The sequence below is a fragment of the Sparus aurata genome, chromosome 21 (genome assembly GCF_900880675.1).
Source record: "Sparus aurata chromosome 21, fSpaAur1.1, whole genome shotgun sequence".
NCBI classification, from domain to species: domain Eukaryota; kingdom Metazoa; phylum Chordata; class Actinopteri; order Spariformes; family Sparidae; genus Sparus; species Sparus aurata.
Window position 1 is genome coordinate 12,876,968 of NC_044207.1, and position 23,288 is coordinate 12,900,255.

The 23,288-nt window shown below is 42.9% G+C and overlaps 1 protein-coding gene across 1 annotated transcript; it reads right to left on the reverse strand.

The window, feature by feature from the left end:
* Window positions 1-628: 628 nt before the first annotated feature.
* Window positions 629-23,288, reverse strand: LOC115573363 (artemin-like). Its single transcript, XM_030404114.1, has 4 exons — window positions 23,018-23,288; window positions 5,907-5,977; window positions 3,754-3,967; window positions 629-2,504 (listed from the first exon to the last, which is right to left on the reverse strand). The coding sequence occupies exons 1-4, from the start codon at window positions 23,112-23,114 to the stop codon at window positions 1,993-1,995; spliced, it is 894 nt and encodes a 297-aa protein (XP_030259974.1). The 5' UTR covers window positions 23,115-23,288; the 3' UTR covers window positions 629-1,992.

A 23,288-nucleotide genomic window follows, 5' to 3' on the forward strand; every position in this document is an offset into this window, starting at 1 on the left:
CATATCATCTTTGAAAACAAGAAGGAAAATACTGTTGCTGTAAACTGGTCGATCCGTGGTGTTTGCTGGATGTGCTGGTTGGTGTGTGAATAGAAATAAAAAACGACACCAAAGAGGCACACTGCCGAGTTCAGTCTGTTCTAGAGGTTAAAGATCAACACAGAGTTGTTGTTTTTTTTGTTAAAGCACAAGTTCTCAGTTGAACAGACAGGTGGCAGGAGAGCGTCAGCGCGTGTTTATTTTAGACCAGCAGGTGGCGCTACAACATCATAAGTCCTGTATGGATTGAACTGGACTGAGGTGGTGCGGTCTTGATCCCTTTCACAGCAAAAAACATTATGGAGGTCACTTTCCGTTTGTGTTATCAGTGAAGTAAACAGTGATGACAAGATTTATATTAGAAAACTTTATTCCCTCAGAGGATAATGCCATACAAAAATAAAGGAAACTATATAATAATAATAATAATAATAATAATAATAATAATAATAATAATGTGACATACTTGGAGCGTGTAACTGAATGTAAATATTCAACCACTTAAAGATGAGAAATTAGGTCCTTTAGTATAAATGTTTGCTGGAAACTGAGAAAAATTGACATCATTACCCAGAATTAACCACAAAAATAGAGATCAGCTGTCAGACTTTATTAAATATACCAAATCATTTCAATGTAGGTCAATTTGTTTTTTGATTATTTTGTAAGTCTGTCTGGGGTGACATGTAAGAGAGAATCTGAGGCTTCCAAGGTGCAATATGTAAGAATTGCATTGTAAAACTTTACTTAATTTACCAAAATAATCAAAAGAATGTGACCAAACATTCACGATGTAAAGTCAAAGACATCTGTGTATTTTGTTGTAGAGATATCTAGATAAGTTAGCATGCTGACAGGCTAGCACGGGGTCTGAAAACCTCTTTCCCCCAGTTGTCTGGCTAGCTGCACGGCTAACTGAGCTAACAAGCTAAGTAGCTAAAGTCATGGATGTAAAAAAAAAGAAGAAAAAAAGTGAATACAGTTAGCCACAGTTAGCAGTTACTCTGGTAATATGCTGCCCCATTTGTTGGGAGTATGAATTCTACAGGGGCCTAATTCTTAAATATTGCACCTTTAAATAGTGTTCTGGTGTGGAAAATGACTCTAATTCAATTCAAAGTTCTGCCCAGAATCAGCTGTCCAGCCCCAGTTTATAAGGCGTGGGATAAATATGACAATCAGCACCTTTAAAATAAAAAATAAAACATGTATGTACTGGAAGTAACTGTCAACATGAAATCTGAATCTTGGCAATAAATAGATATTTATCTACAATATAGAGTCAATAAAAACAGCTCTCATATCAAGCTATAATAAATAAATAATTTATCAGAAATAAATATATTTTACTTTTATACAGTAATACATGAAGATGCATGGCATCCGTTCGTCTGAGTTCACCTGAACATAGAAACTATACAATGTAATGCCTGTTTTTATGTGAAGAAAATGATATTGCCTTTGAAGAGGAGCTGCTTCACTGTGAATAGCAGTGAACATCACATCAGTCTCTTGGTTAAAGTCCGAATCAGAATATGAACACAGCATGAGTCCTTTGTGTCCGTTCTTTATATCTCCGCAGCGTCAGCCTTCAGGTCTCGCCCACATTAACTCATGCTCACATAAAGAGTCTATTTTATGTGTGATAACTGCTCCGGAGTATCCTGCATTAGTAAAAAACAATTCACTCTTTGAAGACGCAGCAATAAATCCAGACTGTGACTCCCTGATGACTTCCCCCTCACTCTGATTTTGACCTCGATCGTCCAGCTGCGCCCAGACCTCGTCCACCTCAACAGGAAATACACAGCAGGAAGCCAACAAGCGGCCACCATCACTTCTTCTGCTGTGAGTGTGTTACAGTGCCCCCCTCTGGCACCAAGGCCTTCGTCACACCGAGCCACTTCAGGATGGGTGACACCCCTCTTGTCACCTTCTCCCTCGTTCACCTCTTCAGCCCATGCACATGCAGCTGGCTGCTGATAACGACTGGATGGTCCTCCACGTGGTCTGGGCGTCCATGAAGGAAACCGGCTCGTACCGGTCGGGCCGGCAGCAGGGGTGGCTGCTGACCTTGCGGGCGGTGCGGCGGGGCAGCGAGCCGTTCTCCAGCAGCGCCTTCAGTGCCAGGTCGTAGTTTGTTCTTGAGGACTGGCAGGAGCCCACACAAAACTTAAAGAGGACAATCTCGTCTGAGTCGAAGCCCAGGCCCAGGTCCCGAACCCTCATCTCCCTTTTCTCCACACGGCAGTCCCTGCTGCTCTGCTTCGGCTGCCTGCTTCTACCTTTGCCCTTTCTACCCCCTCTTCCCGTCTCTTCCTCTTCCTCCTTTTCTTTCTTCTTCCTCTTCTTCTTTTTCTTTGGTGATCCCTTGGGTTGAGGTTCTGAGGGGTCAGAGGAGCGCGGAGAGCGCCCCGCCCAGCGACTACTGGGATGGTCATCCACCTCATCTATTACAAAGGGGTCTAAGATGGAGAGGAAAGAGGAGTGGTGGAAAGAGAGAGTTACAATCAGTGTGAACACTTATTCAGGAAACTATGAGCAATAACATATGAATTCTTCTGAAAATCTAGACTGCAATGGACTTTATTCACAAGGCGGCCATTTTCCTCCAACACCACGGTCAGGCTGGCAAACCTGAATGCTGGGATAATGCAATGCTGCTGCGTTCCAGGTTGCAAGTCTTATAAACATACGTAATCATCTCACAGCTTCCCAGCTGATCAGCAACTGAAAAGATGATGGACAGTGAAAATCTGGAGGCCATATTTTAAGGTAAAACAACATGTTTGACAACCCATTAGCTAAAGTTAGCATCTAACTACTTCCTAGCTGATTCACTGTTTGATCACATCCAGTGTGTTTCACTTCCAGGCTTAGACGAATGTCTCCAAGATGCGTGTTGATATATCTGAATTCATTTACACATGAAACGCTATGAAACAGTAACATTAGCTGTTGTCTAACGGAGGCTAATCAGTTATCACACCTGTTGCTTTACCTTGAAATATGGTCCCATGTCCCTCCGGATGAAACCATCCCTTGTCCTTACAGCTACTAATCAATCAGGAGGCAGTGAAATGATAACAGTTTGTCAGACGGCCGATGTTTACACGACTTGCACACAAGAACACAGCGGTACAACGTCTGAGCTTCCCATCCTGAGTGTGATGTCAGAGGAAAACGGTCTCTGACTATTTATTGAAGAGGCAGCTTGCAAAAACAGATAAACACCACTTTGACATCGAATAAACCAACATTAGTTTGACTGATATTCCCCGAAGTACCCAAAACAACATTATTTAGGAAAAATACAAAAGAGATATCTCTTTTTCCAAATGAACTCAAAGGTCACATCACTTCTGACCCCTTGGAACTAGTCTGTATTTTGTCATTTTTTTTGCTGTTTTCGGGACGTTTCTGGGCGTCTGGAGGAAGATAGTTGATTGATGAGTCACATTCCCAGGTTGTCAGACAGAAGGTTTAAGTTGGTGGCCTGCCAAACCCAATGTTTCAGTATCTCATGACCTGAGAATGTGACTCAACAATCAACTCTCTTTTTCCTGAATCAACTCTGCACCTGTATTAACAAACAGCCCCTGATAAATCCGTCACCATATTCCTTTAACATAACTTTTTGCACTTTAAATCCAAAGACACTGGCTGGCGCAGCAGATGTGCTGTAAATGTACACTTCCGTAAGAGCTTCAGTACCATATAGAGCGTGCCAAGTGGAGTAAGGGTCACTGTCGCCTTCCTGCTCCTCGTCCTCCACCACCTCCGGCAGCGTCACAGGAAGCTCCCGCTCCTCCTGGCCTCCCAGCAGGCCCACAGCGCGGCCCGAGTCTGATCCCGCACCGGCAGCGCCAGCTGTCATATGAGCTCCTTCCACTAGAGGCAGCAGAGAGAGAAGCACCCACAGCAGCACCTACAGGAGACAGGAGTCACACGTTTGAGGGCCAAAGGAAATCTGAGGGATTTGCTGCACTGACTTTCTTGCATGTTAAAAGTGTGTGATTAATGAACAAAAGAGTGAATGAGGCTAAAGTTTGCCATCTAAACAGACAGCTGCCATCAGAGCATGGAAAGTAACTAACTTCAAGTACTCTCACCTTTGTCATTGAGTAGATTTTTGATGACTTCTTATCACTTAGAAAAACTCTTAAACCTGTAATGAACATGTCACTGAGGAGAAGAAGCTGCTGAACACTGAGAGCAGGCAGTGTTTCATGAACAGTGAAAACGACAGTCCTAGCTCAATGAAGCAGCCGACCGACTGATGGGTTAATTAACCGGAATAATCTAACACACATGAGCAGAGAAGAGCGAGCTGCTTGTGCCTGTAACATTAGCTAACTGCCCGCTAGTAGCCTTCACAGGCAGATTGTAACAGTATGTCTCCTCATGTCTGCCTCCTCACTGTCCACAAGCTCCTTTCTGTTCATTCATTCACACTGAGCGGGCACGTTCCACTAATGTGAACGGCCACTAAGTTAGCAGTTAGCAGCAACAGAGTGAATCTGTTAGCAAATAGACACAGAGCCAGCCTACATTAGCATTTATTTAGAGTCACATTTCTGTCCATTATTCACTGTGTTTTTTGGACTCTACCAGCTCCTGAGGGAAATATCCGGCTCTTTAGCTGCTAAATACTGCGCTGCGTTCAGCAGTTAGCCACAAGCTTTGTCCGACTGTTGTTTGGTGTTGCCACACAACCAAAACATCAGCTGAAAGATACTAAAATAAGCTTCATAGCGCTGAGGGTAACTACAGCCCCGCCATGTCTCACATACTCATTTGAGCCATTGCTAAATTAGTAATATTGTTTAGTGCAGCTTTATGTTGATTTATAGTGATGCATTGTACTCAAATACTTCTAAAAGGTAAGAATACCATGGAAGCCCAAATGATTAAATAAAAAGTCAAAATGTGTCTAATGTTTTTTGGCTCAAAATTTGACTTTTGACATAATCATTTTGACTTTCAGAAGATAATCTAATGTTTGTACACTACATGAAGCCAGAATGTCATATTGAGCAGAGAAGACATAACATGAGATTTCGTTGTTAGCGGTTGTACATCGCAGTAGGCTCGCTGTTTTTCTCTTGTCTCCCGTATTCACGCTAAGCTAAGCACCTGTTGACTCCAGCTTCATATTTTGAGCAAAAATGAGGAGCGACATCTGTCACCCCGCTCAGCAAGAAAGTCAATAAGCATCAAAAGATTCCCTCTCAGTGGCGTACAGTCCTGCTGTTGTCTTTTTCCATCAGAGAAACAGGACTGTTTTGTCTTCCGCTCTCATGGCGACCATGAACTTAATAACAAAACTAATTGAAGTGCTTTATAAAAACAGATTAAGAAAATGAGATAATACTCAGAAGAGCACATAAACCACACAGCTCCTCAAAGGCTCTACAGAGGAGCTGTAGCAGTACTTTGTCTTAAGCCATCTTTCATCAGAAGTGATCTCACTTACTCTTCAGTAATACTTAAGTCAAATAACTCTGCTTTCTTTCCGATCTTTTGGATCAAGCTCTGTCCACCGGCTTATAATTTAGCGATGAAAGCCTCGGTGCAGACGTGGTTTTATGGAAAGCTCAGGCCCGAGACTTGTGGGGATGGATTTCATTAACAATTTATACCCACACATAACTCATCCTCTGGTTTATAGTTTCCTGTACAGTGGGAATGACAAATGAAGAGGCTGGGTTGTTTGCAGAGATGGTGATCGCTTATAAGTGAATGCGAAGAGGATGGAGGAAGAGATGGAGTGATACAGGATAAGAGGGAGAAATAGGCAGCAGAAGACGAAGGAGAGGACATTTTTTAGCGTGCCGTCTTGGCAGTGACGTCCGTTCCTGACAAACCTTGGCCTTCGCTGACATCACAGAGGTAATCTCCTGTCTATCCTTCCTCCGAACCCTCCATCTGGTCCCACCTGGAGAGAAAGAGAAAGAGAGGAATGTAAGACCAAGAACAAGGCTTCACTCTGTCAACTTCCCTCTTCCCAGAACTCCTCTTGAAAGGGTAACATAAACTAAAGGCGCAACATGCGGGCGATATGATGTCTATACATTCACAATTGTCCAGATACAGTAAAGAAAAAAAACAGAAACAGCCCCGCGGGCCCCTGAGTACGCCGACATGTCACATAAATCACGTACTCCATGCATGAGGACAGCATGTTTGTTGTTGCTTCAGCAGGAGACCAGTGTTTGCTGCCAGTTAGTGTGGCCAGTGTTGGCTTGTCGGCTCATACATCCATGCAAACAGTCCCAGTCGAGGCAACAAAAGGCAGCATCTGCGATACACTTGTCAAAGGCATTCTTCAGGGTCGCCCCTGTGGCAGAGGTACAAGCAGGGGGAACCAGGCATGGCGGGAGCACTTCGCGGAGGTCCCGGACAAAAAAGCCGCAGAGATGCAGGACAGGTGATAAGACGGTGTTTACATATACTACGTGCAGTGTGGAGGATTGTGCTGGCCGCGGGCATCAGATTCGTCTGAGGTGCCCCAGGTGTCAGCAGAGGTCAGAGCATCACGTAACTCAACATTTTCATCACCGATCACACACACATTCTGCTACAAAGTGTCGCAACAAGAGAAGTCAGCGGATCACTTAAGTCATTAGGAGACACCGTCTGGGGACTATGAACATCTGTGCAGGATTTCACGGTAATCCATCCGTTAGGTGTTGACATTTTTCAGTCTGGACTAGAAAAAAAATCCTGTTGTGATTAATTTAACAGATATTGCAGTTGGGATATGATTCATGGTTAGTGGGAATTATCACCTTTGCAATGGTGTGACATTTGTTTGGGTCGTTACCAAACAAACATGCTTTCCTACATCTAGACACCACGATGGGTAGGACAGAACATCCCTGCAGCGGTACGGTTTTTCATCATAATGCTGTTTTGTCACACACTTGAATTGCAGCGTTCCCCATTTAAATATTGCACTTGGCCGTTATGTGATCTCGATAATATTTCCAGTGTTTGCGCAGCCTTAGCCTGAACCGAAGTTGTAGATGAACCAATCAGTAGACCAAAAACTGTAATAAAGTATCTGTGTCATTCTCATGTTTGTACTGAACACAGACTTTGGGAATTCATTTCTTGTATTGAACAAGATGAATTATTACAGCAACCACCGTTTTCAAGCTTTTCTGGCTGGTGACACATTAAAGGGGCTCTACGTAGTTTTGGGGAGGAAATTAGGTCCCCAGAACGCTGTTTGAGACTAGAAAGGTGGCCGGGTCCGCCACAAATAAACAAAGTGAAACAGTGTGAAAGTGTGTCGTCCTTTAAGGTCCGTTTGTTTAATCAGTCATGAAAACAAAGATAATTGTTTCAAAAGTTTGTTTAGGCGTACAAAAATCAGTCACTGAAGATCTTTCTCTTCTGATTAAAATGTCCTCCCTAAAACTACGTAGTGCACCTTTAAAATCAATGGATGTTTATTTGAGACCCGTCCTAACCACTTCCATACAGTATGTCCAACACTACATTTGACCGATGAGTTTTTTTGTCTTTGTTTTCTTTTAACACCTTGTAGGAGCCTTGTAAAAATGAAGCGCAGCCTAAAGAAAAGTCAAACAACCTTTTTGTGGAGCAGATTAATGTTTACGTCCCCGTCTGCTGCAGTTGTTTAGGAGAATGCTGCAACACTGTTTTGCTGTGAAGCTCCAGAAATGTTCTGTGGACTACGAAACTTCACCCGCCTTCCCATCGACATGGGGCTGAGGAGATAATGATATAATATCCTTTAAGTGGAATAACTCAGAAATGCTGATCAAAATTCCCAAGAAGTTGAGATTGAAAGGTCATTCTTGATCTTGGAACCAGCCGGTAAATCATCGCGAGGTCCATTAGAACCCGTTCTGGAGCTTTTGATCACATACAGATATCAAACAGTAACAAAGCAAATCCTCACATTTGAAAAGATGGAACCAGCAAATGTTTGGTATCTTTGCTCGATATCTGACTTTAATTAGCTTCAGCACTGTTGATGATAACATTCCACTGACGCTGTGTGGTAGTGGAGTCTTGAGAGATTTCTCACTATTTTAATGTAAACGATAAAAAAAACACAATTATGGTTTCACTGTTGCTTCGGAGCAGAGAAGCCAAATCAGTGCACGTCTCTAAAAAGCATCATAAACCCCACATTCCTTTAGCTCCTTTTAAAATTTCTGGTGTTTCTGCGTTCCGTCTCCTCTGCCTCCTCTTTTTATTCACACTTTCACATCACTTCACAAGCTGCTTTGTAACTTCTCCTTTGACGAAGTTCTCCTCTGCTGCAGTCGTGTCTGCTCTGCTTAAATCTGAGATGAACACTTACTTGAAACAACTTTCCGCCCACTGATATTTCCTGCATCTTTGAAACCACATCTTTCATCTCTGAGATGCTTTGTGCAATCTTGGCAGTGAACTACATCAACACTGAACGGCTATAGTAACGTATTCAAGCATGTGCTCCTCATATCTCTGGAGATCTGCGCTGATATGACGAGTGCCATGTTTATTTAACAGTCAAAAGCAATCCCGGCTGTTCTGTCGGCGCAGGGAGATGGAAGACTGACAAACGGTTACAGATCGCAGGTCACGATAGGACCTGTAAACCTGCACGTTCCAGCTGAGGGAACACTGAGGGAACAGGAGGTCGAGCAAAGACACACTTAGGGACACACTATATGTCACCACTGCAACCCAAAGCCAAACCAACTTCTCAGCCCACCGTCTCTGAACAGATCCTCCACTGAGGTGCCATTCTGAGTCCCTCACGCCACAGCTGGGAGTGTTTAGCCCCCTTTTCAGTTCAGCGTGCAGGGAGTCTACATGAGCCCGTCTGCTGGTTCATTTCACCCCACTGCTCTGGAGCTGTTTACAGCCCGATGCCTGCAGCCTTTTCGGGACGAGGTGGGTGGGGGAGTCGAGGGGTGCAGAGAGGAAGAAGGAGCGAGACACTGATCCTTGAAGTGCTCCAGACTGACACAGGCCTGTGTGTGTCTGTGTGTGTGTGTGTGTGTGTGTGTGCATACAGTTTTAGATGTATATATGTGTGTTTAGAAAGCCGAGCATGTGCCTCTTCCTTGTTTGGCTGATTAAAGCGTTGGGTTTGTCCATCAGGCTGGAGAGAGCGGAGTTCTTGTCACCTTCCATTTGCATTGTTACCGCTCTGCGCTCCAGTTGTTGTTCACAGTTAGTTAAGTGGGTAAGCCCTCCCGGAGCAAGTACGAGCCATAAAGCCAGAGCCAGCTACTATTTCCAGAGCTTACTCTGCTGTAGTGAACTGCCGTTACAAGTACTGTTTAAGTGCTCGGAGAGGACGGATGTGGATTTTGCTTTAGGGATGTTTATGAGATGAAAGAACAGAGTATCAGCTTTAAAACAGAGGCTGCCAGCACAGGAGTAACATCAGTTCACTGAATATCAAGCGCACTGAGCAGCAGTATGCACTAAAGTAGGCATATTAAGAGATGTTTTATTCATCACTGCTTAGTATATACTGTGTTCATCAGGAACAAACATATATGTCTGGAATTAACATAACTAAGTACCGGACAGGCCAGTTTGGGATATCTCTTATTGTGAGACCTAGCATGAATATCTTCATAACAATAAAATAGCACTGAATAAACTCAATTATGAACAAACAGCAGATGGCTCAACTGCCTTGTAGATGAATAATCTGATGATGGATCTTTGTAGAGTAACGTGTTTTTTCATGTATGTAATATAATGTACAACTGTGTGTCAAATGAGTGATTTATGTCTCTGACCACAGGAAGACTAACTAATGTCACGGTGTTAGCTAGCTTAATCGGGATCCTGATGAAAAAAATAATTTGTTTTAAATTAGAGATGAGAACAGAATATTTTGTTGTATGAGATTTACAGTATATGCCCACAAAAATATGGGATTGTAGCGGAAGAAAACAGCATGTAAAGGCGAAAAAGGCTAGCTGTTGAGTTAGCTATGCGCTAGGCTACAGTATCGAGTTTACATAATGTACAAAACTGTATGTCAAACTGTGTGATGTCTGTTTCTGACCACAGGAAGACCAGCTGATAACACATCATGGCATTAGCTAATCTTATAATTATATATAAAAAGTGTTTAATTAGTTGAGACCAGAAGCAGATTTTTTTTTTTTTTTATGTTTCACAATATAAAGTTTACAGTATATGCAAACAAAATGTGTGATTTTTGTAAAATAAAAACAACATGTAGGTCTAACAGCATGAAGATAAAATAAGATAATTGGTCAGTTAGCCTTAGCTAGTCTTCAGCTAGTTTAGGCTACCCATATTTTTCTTAAGTGGGTAGCCAATATTTATTATAACCAACATCTTAGTAATTGATCTTTTAATACCACATAGTGAGTATATCATAATCATAATAGAGAAAAACACTAGGACTACAAAAACTTAAAAACTAAAATTAGATAAACTAGTTTTATCTAATTTTAGGCAGCTAGCTAGCCTCGCAGTGACTGCTGTGTCTGCAGCTCCTCACTCTGGTGGAATTCATCATGACTTAAAGTAGTTACGCCACCTTTTTAGCAAATATTTAAATGTAACCACAAACATGATTTCATTAAAATTGCTAATTTGTTCAAAAGGACAACAAAGCTGTGGAAGAAACAAGAACATATTTTCCATGTGCCCTTTAGATTGTCCAAACATAGATTTAAAGGTTGTATCTGTCACAGTCACTAATAATCAGCCTTAAAGGCATAAAGTTAAGGTTTTGCAACTTATATATCTGCCAACTGACTGACTGCTCTCTTCCAATGCAACAATTTAATGTTTATTAATTTCAAGGATGTGATTCTGACTTTTATTGATACTGCCACTTTCAACAGAAACACATCTTTGCTAAGAAAAGAGGCAGGTCGACATAATAAATGTGCTTCTGATTAGTGATCTTGGTGCCCACTGTATACCATTAAATCCTCAGACCTGAGCTTCGCCCGCAGAGCCTCCATAAACCTCTCACCTTGTTAAAAGAAAGAAAGAAAGAAAGAAACCTCAGAGCTCTCCGGCGTTTCTCCTCCCTCCAAAAGCCAAATTTCTCTGATAATGACCTCCTATTAGAGACCCGCTCTGTTCTCTGCTGCGTGTGCACGTACGCGAAACGCTCCTCTGACCTCCAGCTTTAACCTGTCACTACCGCGGTACCTGATTGCAGGAATGAGGAGAAAAACAAGGGTACAGTAAATCACCGCTGGCTCAATAAAAGACACCTGCAGTGTAAGAGGAGATGCAGGGGAGAGAGAGGAGGCAGAACACCAGGAGAGGCCGCCTGATCACTACCAGACACCGAGAAATCAGCGGAGGGCCCACAAAACGTAGCACCTTGACACCCGCTGTGCTTACATGTGCCCCAAAGCTTTGCATATATGCATCCAGAGCAGCTCGGAAACTTGTTGTGCGACTTCGCGTTTGATTTTGCTGCTGGCGGTCTGATGACATGGTTAAATATCTTTGCAGAAGAATGTCATACAATTAGCTTCGGGGTGTAACGTCTGGTGGGCTCAGTCTGATGTGTGAATATTTTGCATCTTTATCCAAGTCAAGAGTCTCAGAAAAGTATTGTGCTGGATTTAAGTTCAACTTGGACTGGAGCATTTCAATGTTCTTCTAGTGTATACTTACACAGACTGAGTGCTGCATCAGAGCCAAAGCAGCACATTTTTTTTTTTTTGAAGATTTTTTTCGGCATAGACACCTTTATTAAGCAGTAGACAGAGAGGAAATACGGGAAAGAGAGGGGGATGTGACATGCAGCAAATGACCTCCGGCCGGAATCGAACCGGGGTAGGCTGCGTATATCGCATGCGCTCTAACCACTCAACCACTTGTGCGCCCAAGCAGCACATTTTTGAATACATCAGATTAATCAAAAACAAAGATTGTCATAATCAGAAAAATGCTTAATATCAGATCCGATAATTAGCCGGGGCAAGAATGCCAGCTTCGATAGTATCAAGTATGCAGTTCATACATACATGTGAACACATGCCGAATTGATTACTCCTTGTACTTTTGACACTTTGACTGTTAACAGGATATCTGCTCCAAAGTTTGACTCTCGGGTACTTTTTACAACTACAGACAAAAACGTGATGTCAACGAGTCATGTTTTCCTGCACTCCTCTCTCCTCCTGTTCCTCATTTGCATCATACTTCATTTAAAGCTTCGGGCCCATTAATGTCTTTTTCTCTCGTCGAATGTGCCCTCTCCCCCTTCGCCCGACCAAAACAATTTCACTCTTCAGCAGTTAACGACGGCGTGCCTTTAACTATGCGAGGCAGCCACAAAGTCAAAGGAGGAAAAGGCTCGAGGAGGGGCGATAGGGAGAATGAGATAATAAAAGAAATCACATGATAAGAGTAAGGAGAATTAAAAATAGAGAATAGGTTGCCATCCAGGGGAAAGAAAAAATGAGGAAAAGATAATTGAACCACTGAATGGGAGAAAGTAGAGATAAGGCGAACACGGGGAAGCGAGGGAATGACAAAATGAGAGTGCAGAAAAGAGAGCGCAGACTGAAGCCCGGTCAGTCTGTAATCCCATAATCCCTGGCAGGCAGGCAGGATGTAATTGCTCGTTAGTGCCAGTTTCCACTCTGAGGCCTGTCACTGCTGGAAAACCACAGAGCGCCGGCGAAATGAGAAACAGATAGCGGCTCCCATGCCTCGCTTCAGATAGGTAGGGGGGCCCCCTACCTAAACACCCCTGAACACACACACACACATGTGCACACACACATGGTTTTTCTGTCTGCGACTCGTTCATAATCCTTTTCTCTGCCACACACGAGATACACACAGTCTTTGTCAATGTCTCACAGCACACACACACACACACACACACACACACACACAGGGGGTAGAGGTAATCAGAGGTGTGGACACTACAGAGCCTGGAGGACGATGGTGGGGAGAGGAGTGAATCTGTGTGACCTCACCCCTCTCCAGGAGGTTTTATTAATCCACTGACAACATCTGAGTCCGTAGGTGTCTGAGAGGCGTTCAGGCGAGTAGGACAGAAACATGAAGCTGTGCTGGGCTGAGAGGAGTAATGTGTCAGGAGCAGGGTGACAGACTGTTAATAACCTTGGCCGTGCAAAGCTGGGTTTGACTTTCCATACAACAAGGCTAGTTTACAACTGTAGGCCAGCGAGGAGCAGTAACGTCGGTCAGATGGTCCATCAGTTTGATCTTTAATATCGCAGCGATTATTTGACCGATTGCCTTGAAATTTTGATTGGACGTCCAAGGTCCCCAGAGGATGATTTGTTGGTGATCTCCCAACTTCTAATTTATAACCGCAATCATGTCAGCATGTTGATATGTCCAATTCTATGGTTCATGATCACACGCCTGCAAAATAATCGACATCCCATCAGCCTCAGCTGAACTTTGTGCCACTAACCAAATGTTAGCAGGCTAACATGCTAAACTAAAAAGATTAATATAACAATTTTACCAGCTTAACATCAACAACTTGGCTTTTTTTGTAACAAGCGCAAAAGCATGCCAATATTAGCATTTAGCTCAAAGCACTGAAGTGCCAACATGCAGCTTCACAGAGCCACTAGCACGACTGGGCACACCTAAGTCTCATGCCGGACTAATCAACTTGTCAGACGCCAGAAAATGCCAACAGTGTTTATAACTGTTTTATTCATTTTAAATCAAGTAAATTACATCAAAACTGAACTTCGATTTGACTGTTAATAAAACAAGTAAAGGATGTTGCTTTGGGTGGTCGTTGTGGGCAGGTTTTTATTAGTAACTGTTAAAGATTTCATAGACTGAATGATTAACAAAAGAAAATGTAAAAGTATTTTCATGTAGAAGCTGGAAAAACGTCTAACCTATGAATAACTTGTTGTAAATGTATAACTGCTTCAGTCAGTATTCAGTATCTAAATGTTTTTTTTTAATTATAAAAACTTCAAGTGATAATTCCTCTATGGATCATTTTTGTGCCTTTAAGCTCATTGTTTTGGTTTTTACAGCCACTCTCTTCGTGTTTGGTTCACGTTCACCACTTTCATCTGCCTCGTCTCTGGAGGCAGAACGTTGCTGCTTTTGGTAAATAGTTTGCTGCTAGCTGGTGAACATAGTGGGGCATGTAGCGGCTAAAGAGCCAAACAATTACCTCAAGAGTTGGTGGAGACCAAAGTGGAGCTAAAGGAGACTTATTATTGGATTAACATTCATCATGTGCAAAACAACTCAACAGATAGACTATATATCTGCTAGATATGTGAAAAGGGTATTGTTTACTAACGCTGCTGTTTACCAATGTTCACTTTATAACCATCTTGGATCCCACTGAATAGTGTCTGATGTTGATTTAGCCTCTGGGAGCAACAACCATTGTTTTGTGGCTAGCAGTTTAGCCAGCAGATAATGGGATAACCCAGACTTCTTCTTTCGTGTGCTGGCCGTTGCTGTGTCTGATTAAAAACTTGTTTTAGCTCCAGACAACATTTTGGATGATTTCTGTAATCAGATTTGATAACATTTAAGCTAATAAAATGCCAAATCGTCATCAGACAAACACCTGCTCAATACTACTTGGCCTGCAAACTGACTATAAACATACCTATGATAATTGATGATGTGTCAATTGTGTGCTTACAGCTTGTTACCCTCAGGAAGCCAGGGGGGGAAAATTCAAAGCAGCTCTGAAATATATTACCAACGTCACAGTGATTATCTGTGCATGGTTAACTAACCAAAGATCATGGAGAACAGTCCCTGTTTCAAGCTCTGCCTGTAGGGTTAAACAGTCCAACCTGGACCTCATTAGAAGTACCTGTAAGAGGTAAACTTATTGGTTGCCTGATGATAAACCTGGGTGATTAATGATTTACTTCACTGACCCTGCAGCCTTCACACCAAAGAGCGAAAGAGAGGAGCTGCAGAAGATCGTGTCTAATGGTTCTTCCCCGGGATAAATAAAGTACTTTTAGTGGAAAGCAATGTGTTTGAAGTGTAACAGTTCTGGATTAACGCCTTCACACATGCAGGTTCAAGTTGCCAAAAGTGCCGCGGAGAATTACTGCAGGTCATCAAAGCACAGAGATCAGCAGGTCACAAATAAACTCAATAAAACGTAAGTTTCCACAGCGCATTAAAAGTGTCATCTGTGACCGGCACAGTAACCTCGAGCTGCAAGCCTGATGGCATTATTACGACGGACGGAGAGAGAGGAAGAGCTGCTGTCATCATCCCAGCCGCCACAGACACCTGGCTCCAATAAAGGAAACACATTCACGCTGTGAAGCATCATTGCTGCTGGAGACGAACTCCAGAGGGGCGAGGCTGTAATGGAGCTCACAGCAGTGGAATTCACTGATAGAAAAATGTGGATATCCAGGTACATGGCAACCAAATGGAGTCGTGAGCCAACAAAATGACTGTAGTCTCTATACTGCAAACTGCAGAGGTGGCACTTGCCCCCACTGGTGGCCCATGATCGAAAAATCACCTCTAAAGTGCCCCATTGGTAGGTAAAACATGATAAAGTGACGTCTTGATGTAATCTGCAATCAGGTATTTCCTACGTCCGGAAATGACAATATGTTGATCTCAGACAGTTTGTTCCCCGTGAGCTGGTTTCAGACACACAATCCAAACTCTTCCTGTTGTGCTGACACGTTTCTCTTCCTCTACATGCCGGACTAATTACCACTTGTCTGGTAGAATTGGCAGATAACAGCTGTTATTGTAGTTGGTCGGCACACTGTCAACTCGTGCCAGGACTTCTTGGTTTCTTCTTCATCAATCTGTCATTAACATTTCATTAGAGGGAAAGAAAAGCTGAACTAATATCACCCCCTCGTCAGTCGGTTTCACTGGTTTAGATTTAATCAACCTCAAATAATTAGCTCATGTGGTAAGTCGGTTTTGTGATACCGTCTCGCCAGTAAACTTTATGTAAAGACTAATGTGTGATATATGGAATGAGATTGTCACACATCATGTATTGACTTGTGATGTGGGAAAGAAAACGTTTTGAACAGCTGCATTTAAATCATCATTTCTACTTTCTAGTTTCTAAATTCTTATCATATGGAGGTCCCCGGTCTAATTTGTGTCAGTTCAGGTGTCACTGACATAGAAAGTTTTTGAACTACTGGTTTGTTATCATAAATATTAAAACTGTTTCTATAACTTTTGACCTAAGTAAATGCAGATATCTTGGAACAGTGAAATTGTTAATATAGGTCCAAGAAGGCAGAAAACATAGACAGATTTAAGCAAACCAGTAGTTTGTCGGATTACTTAAATCACTTTTTTTTTTTAAGGGAAAACCAAAATTGTGCACAGATGAAATGTCACTTATAATCCATTACTGTGTGTCGGTAAGTCGGCCTGTAAACTATAATGGATATTTAATGGATACTTTATGGTTCATCTTACATCCTCTCTCAGATAATCAGGATGTCAGGATAGGGTTTAAAGCTGCAATAATCAATATGTTTACATAAGCAATGGATCCAAGAACTGTATGTAAAGAGAAAGGGGTCAGTCGCTGTGACAGAAACTTTAGTGGGAAAGGGTTCAATCAGCATCCATTCCCACATCAAATGACTCTGCAGGAGTTGCTTGTATTCATCAGCTCCCGCCCGCTGCCATCAGCAGCGATGGAAACATGACTTTTCTTTTCAAGCAGTGCTTGAAAATCTTTCATTCGGGTTGAGTTTGAAAGACTGAAACTTGTCTGCTGACAGTGGGAAAGGATTCAATTGCATTTCTTTTTAAAAACTGAGTAAATGCAATAATTTGGTGGAAAAAGCGAATTAGTGTCTTTTCAGTAACTGATTTGTTTCACTTCCACCGTTCAGCCAAATTTTCAGATGCTGCCAGCAGAGTCTTTTTCAGTACAAAAGCCGCATTCACAACCAAACAGCAGACAAAGTTAACCACTTTGCTGGTGAACATAGTGGAGTCAGATATTTCCCTCAGGAGTTGGTGGAGACCAAAAACAAGGCAAGTAGAGTGAAAATTGGATTGGATTATTTTCTAACACGTTTGCCACAATAACTGCCCACAAGCGACGAAAAGATCAAAGAACACAGCTTTAAAACCTGTCTTACTGTCGGGCTTCCTGTGTCTGACGCCTTGTTTACAGTTTTTAGCAATTAAAATGGATAAGTACAATGTTATTATTAGCCACAGGCGTGATATGAAAATAAGACAACGTTGTGATAAGCCACGATTATCCATTAAAACAATACCAAAAAAAAACTGCCGCAGTTTTTCAAGCTGAGCCTCAAAGAGATCAACAGGTTTCTGGTGCAGTAAGGAAGAGAGACGAACCTGCTGCAGGATTTTCCACATCAGCTGAAACTTCCTCAATGTAGCAACGACCTCTACCAGATTAAATGTGCAGGGTCACTGGAAACTTCAGCTAACATGCAGCTAGCACTAATTAGCCACATAGAAACCCACAATGCATAAGCTTCTTGTGACCCAGTCAGGCAAATTAGACGGGACACCGTCATCTCCTGCAGCACCGGGCCCGTTTTCCCATGAGCACCGAAATGAATGGAGACAGCCTCCTGATGCGACACATCTGTGTCCTCGGCTGTCTCGCTCTTCTTCACTTTGTTTCTCGCTAAGGCATTCTCTCCCAATGTCCCTGACCCTAAAAACCCAAATTCCTGGCTGATTAAGTTGGTTTTAAAAGGGAAGCCACACAGAGAGTGGTTGGGTGAGCCTCACCTTAAATGGGAACACATTTTAGCCGTGTTGGAGCGATGATCAGAGGGTAGGATTTCACTTTCCGGTGTTTGTGAGGACAACGGCGATTAAAAGGCCGCGGAGAGGACAGAGGGAAGGAGCAGCGAAGTTTCACTTTCTGTCTTTCTTTTGCTCTTTTTTTGTCTAATACCTCTCAAACACACTTTGTAAAACTAATATTCCCACTACTCACACATGCACGCACACACACACACACACACACACACAGAGAAACACACTCACACGGAACACTTCACCTTTCATACAAACCACACACACACACAGTCACCCTCTGAAATCCCCTCTCCCACCCTTGCGACCTTTTCTTGCTCCCATCTCATGTTGTTATTTCTCCAAATTAAGCCCACACTGAGCCCGAGAGTAGCACTCAGAAAAGTGGCCATCTGTGACACACACACACACACACACACACACATTGGTCGTTATTAGTGTGTCTTGTGGGCGAACCAGCGCTCTCCAAAGTGTTTCCGTGTCGCCCGCTCGTGCCCCAGACAGACTGGGTTTAATGACCTGGCCTGATAGTTCAAAGCGGCGCTCAGACGCCATGATTAATGAATCTGACCTGCTAATTTCAGGAGAATACAGCTTATTGTATCAAAAAAGGCTCCCACAGACACGAAACACTGCGCTGGGCTAGTTAACATTCTTCTGCTATTGGAGAAAAAAGTTGTTTTAAGGAGGGAGATCTGGCGATAAGGACAGGAGTTTGCTTTATGTTTCATCAGCAGCTCTAAACATATTAACTGCCGCTTTGTTCTAAATAATCCAAGCTGTTTGAACTTGAAGAAGTCAGAGTGCTCGACAACAACAAGAAAACAAATCAAGATCAGAGAGAAACAATTCCCCCAGCGTACTTACAGCAGATTGTCCGCTGCTAGGAAAGCAAAAGGGCCCAGAAAACAGAAGTAGCATGGGAAGCATTTGTCTGAAGGAATACATCTAACAAATTGAAATTCCTTTTTGTCAGATCATGCCTCCTTCAATTTGCCCTGGAGGAATCACTGTAGTTCGCTGCGTACTCTAAGCACTTCCAGATTGAAGTTGCCCTGTGGCACTTCAGGTTGCATAATCAATCTCTCTCTGGCTGCACTCTCTCCATTAGTCCTGGGACAAAACAACTAGAGTAGCGTTACACGCCGCGGCCGAGACACGGCTGAAGACAAGGCTCCCTGCACACCACACACATCCGTCTCTGAATGACAGATTTATACTAATCTGGAAAGGTTGCGCCACACTTTAATGGGTGAATATTTCAGCGCAGAAGGAGCAACACACTTGAATGCTTTGCTTGTCCCTGTGTTCGATGATGTATTTCACCTTTGCACCTTCAAACTTGAGTCAAGACTTTCAGGAGCCCTCGTTTTTTGACCCGGCAAAGGTTTTTACAGATCAATTAAAGTTATATAATGAGGCTTAGGTTTTATCCGACTTTTTATACGTCTTGAAACAATCTCTAAAATGTATTCAACACACTCCATTATCAGATCAAGAAACTCAAGCGCTGTAGTGAACGTGGAGCCGAAAAACAAACCGGCAGGAAAACACTGCACAGTAAAATACAACTTGACGAACACTGACGGTTTGGTGTAATGATTGAAAACTTTATACTAATACTATAATTAGTTAACGACACATTGTTTGGTGCTCTCAAATTGCAAAACATAGGCTACAAACTGGATGAACAAGTCCCGCAGCTCGCCGAGCATGTCGACTACATTTTGTGGTAGCTTACATTTGTGGAGAGTGACGTAAAACAAAGAGGAGAGCAAATTACAGTCTTTGGTCTCGGCTAGTAAACTTTATTGCTTACAAGTCGCATTAAGTAGGCTGCGAACTTCCAGCAAAGCTAAACCTCAAAACACAGATGAGGATGAACATTTTAACGGTTTATGTGGTACTGCAGCTGCCGAAAACTCGCTGAGTTTTGTGTGAATATTTTATATTTGTCTTTGGCTGCTCAAACGTTAGCACTCATGGCGATGCAGGCTAGGCTGGATTTTGAGCTAGCTAACATTTCAAAAGTGTGACACAGAACAAAGAAGAGAATGCAAGGGGTTGGGTATCAGATGTCATTTTGCAAGGCTAACTGTCGTTTATTTATCAGTATCTTTATCTCAGCTGTTAATTTTTGTCTGAATATTTTATATTTATCTGTAGTTGCTCAAACATTAGCATTCACAGCAATGTCGGCTATGCTGCATTACGTGCTAGCTTACATTTGTGATGTAGAACAAAAACGAGATTACAGCCACAGTCACGGTTAGTACCAAATCCAACTCAAAACATAGACGAAGTTGCACATTTTCACATTCTAGTTATAGCTTACTAGCTCCGACAATCTTACTAAGAGGGATGATATTTAGGCAAGCTGATTAAAGTGTAGCCTATTACATTTATTAAATGTATTAATGTGCTTCTGTTAGAGTTAATCCAGACATGTAGTGTTGTAGCTGTTAAAAGTTTTGTGTTAATACTTAATAATGTTAGCCTACATAGCAATGTAACGTTAGCCTGAGATATAAGAGAAGTAACCTAGTGGAGTTAACATCATGCAGGTAGGCCTACTCTTCTGCTCACTGAGTGATTTTTATCTGAATATGGCTGACTATGTTTTGTTTCATTTGGTTATAAAGTGTCCACAAAACAGAAATGGCTGGTCGTGGTTGACTTCGCTGCATTTATTAGCAGCACTTCAGTGATTACAGGCTAGCTATTAGCCTACAAACTGAGGCAAACTTTAGCCTCGGTGTCATTTTGATGTCAACACTGCAAAGATGCAAAATCTTAAAAGGTATTTTTTGGCTAGTTTAAAATCAATGTAGCATTTCAGGGTTTGTTTTTCCTTTTTTTCCTTCTTTTTTTTACTGATAACAAGCAGGGAGCACCTTGTAATCATTGTTTCTTCCAGTGAAGTCTTGCCAGGTGATACGAGACTGAGAAGTGTCTCATCTTGAAAGTTGGCACATCAAGTGAATATGGATTAAAAAGACAGGGCTTACAGAAAAAACTACACAAGTTGGTTGTTGTTTTTTTTGTTGTTGTTTTTTTTACATTTATCATACTCTAAAAATAACTGAATTTGTTGCTCCTTTCTGCATTTTTCCCAATCATTCCCCCTGGTTGTGGGGTGAGGTAGAGGTTTTGTTTTTCTTAGCAAATTTAATGAGAAAGATGCCATCTTGTATCTTAAACAAATGGGGTTTCTATCCTCAATATGTCCGAGAGTCCAATATGAAAAACACAAAAGTAATATTTGAAGTATCAGGCTGTGCAGCTGAGAGCTTAGGTAGTAATGAAGACCACTGAGCGAGGAGGACACGCAGTGACAGAGCCTGTTTCCAGGCTCTACATAACTACAAGTATGTTTCTACATAAAGGAGGAGCGGTAATAATGATAACTTAGTCTGTCTTTTTAATTACAAGTGTTTGACTGACTCTCTGTGAGTCTGAACACAGAGCAGCGCAAGAGCAAGAAGGAGTTAAACCCATAACGCCAACAAACGGCACGCTAGCTCTCGTAAAGCCGCATGCCAGTTAAAACAAACCAGACCACACATCGGGAGGCTGCTGGTAAAGAGAGCGCACCGGCCCGCTGTACCTGACCCTCGACGGGGCCCGCTGACCCCGTGACCTTTGACTGGAGGAAGTGAAAGCTGTGGCAGCGTGACGGGGGAGTGTGAGATGCCTGGAGCGGAGGGTGACCCTCTCATGTTCAGCCTGAGAACAAACCTGGCGATTTCAGACGACACGAGTAAAGAAAAACAAGGTTGTTTCACGACATGTTTTCACACATTTTACAGGCATTTAGTGGGGGGACGCCTGCTGGGGATGTGCTACATGTATCAGGTGACGTCCACACGGATTCATCAAGTGCAACAGCTCAAAGTAAGATGTGAACATCAGAGGCCTGCCGGCTGAGCCTCCCCTGCGTGTGTGAGTAACAACGTATGTACATGACTGAGTGAGTCAGCGGGCCATTGAGTCACAGAAAAAGTATGAACGCTCGGCAACGCGTCATGTCATTTCTTTAACATCTCTAATCAGACAAATCCTGACAAATTGCACACAGCTTTGGGATACGAAAACAATCCAAAGTTAAAGGGGCATTATGTAGTTTTGGAGAAGATCTCAAACTCAGAATTTTGATACCCACAACATTAATGAGGTAGAACTATAAAGTTTTTTCCGTAATAAAATAAACAAGCTGTTCTCAGAGAAAAAAAAAACCCCGGAACACTGATTGAAGCTGGAAAGGTGGCAGGGTCCGCCACATATAACGTAGTAGTAAAACAGTATGAAAATGGTGTCGTCCTTTAAGGCCTGTTTGTTTATTTAGTCATGAAGACAAAGAGAGTTTGTTTATTGAGGTATAAAAGTCAGCCGATGAAGATCGTCCTCTTCTGATTAAATTGTCCTTCCCCGGAACGTTACAGCGCTCCTTTAAGAGTGAGTGGAAACTCTGGCCGAAGCATCTCCGGCCTCAAATTCACGAGGCTGAAACAATCCACACAGTTTCATCTGAAGCTGGACGGAACTGTGGTTGACTTTCTGCACGTCAAAACACCTGAAGCTTAAAGGACTTGATCTGCCCCTGATCCCCTCAGAGGTACCGGAGGAGGAAAATGCAGCTCTCTCTCTCTCTGTGTGTGTGTGTGTGTGTGTGTGTAACCAACACTTTGATATTTAGATTTGCAGCCCACCACAGGAGAGGGTCACACTGGAAGACTTCCTGACTGCCACTGCACGCGCGCACACACACACACAAACACACAATATCGCAGTCACTCTTGATTTATATTTTCCCATCATTCAGAGTCACCTTCTCGCAGCTTGTAAACACTTGACGCCATTAATCACCGAACTTCGCGTCATAAAACCACAGAGGACGAACTCCTCCACCCCTCTCCTCCCACACTGCACTTCACCAAAGGTCCCAATAAACACTGAAATCAAGTCCAACGCTGAATCCAGGTCACAGTGGCCCCTGGGAGCCAGAGGAGCCTAAAAACAGCTGGCAGGTGCGTGCAGCTAAAAAGCCACCGACGTGAAAGGAAATCAAACATCAAACAGCCATGGCAGTGTTGTCACAGCAAACACGAGGACAAGAGAGCAGCTTTCACTGCGGCATAAAGATGTCCAACAATATATATACAGGCAACTTTACAGAGTCTGAGTGGGTCCTTACCGGCTGTCCTGTGCGCACTCTGCTCCAAGTGCGCGCCGCTCGCTCCGCGCTGCGTGCAGCTCATGTCCGGGTCTATCCATCCGCTGCGGCGCGTCATGTTGTGTTACACCTCGCTGTCACGGCGTGCAAGTGTTCAGAGCAGGCTGTCTCCACTGAGGCTGGAGCGAACATGAAGAATCCATCTAAAGCGGTTCTGCTCCAATGCGAGAGGCGCCTCCTCCTCGTTTTTTTTTTTTACGCGGCCAAAATCCCTTCTTCTTCTTCCTCTTTT

What these genes read in the sequence shown, in the direction of transcription:
- LOC115573363 (XM_030404114.1), bottom strand. Translation starts at nt 23,114, where the DNA reads ATGACGCGCCGCAGCGGATGGATAGACCCGGACATGAGCTGCACGCAG. An exon ending in TGATGTCAGCGAAGGCCAAG is followed by an intron (nt 3,968 to 5,906) that starts GTTTGTCAGGAA and finishes TGTCTCCTGTAG; the next exon opens with GTGCTGCTGTGGGTGCTTCT. An exon ending in CACTTGGCACGCTCTATATG is followed by an intron (nt 2,505 to 3,753) that starts GTACTGAAGCTC and finishes TCTCCATCTTAG; the next exon opens with ACCCCTTTGTAATAGATGAG.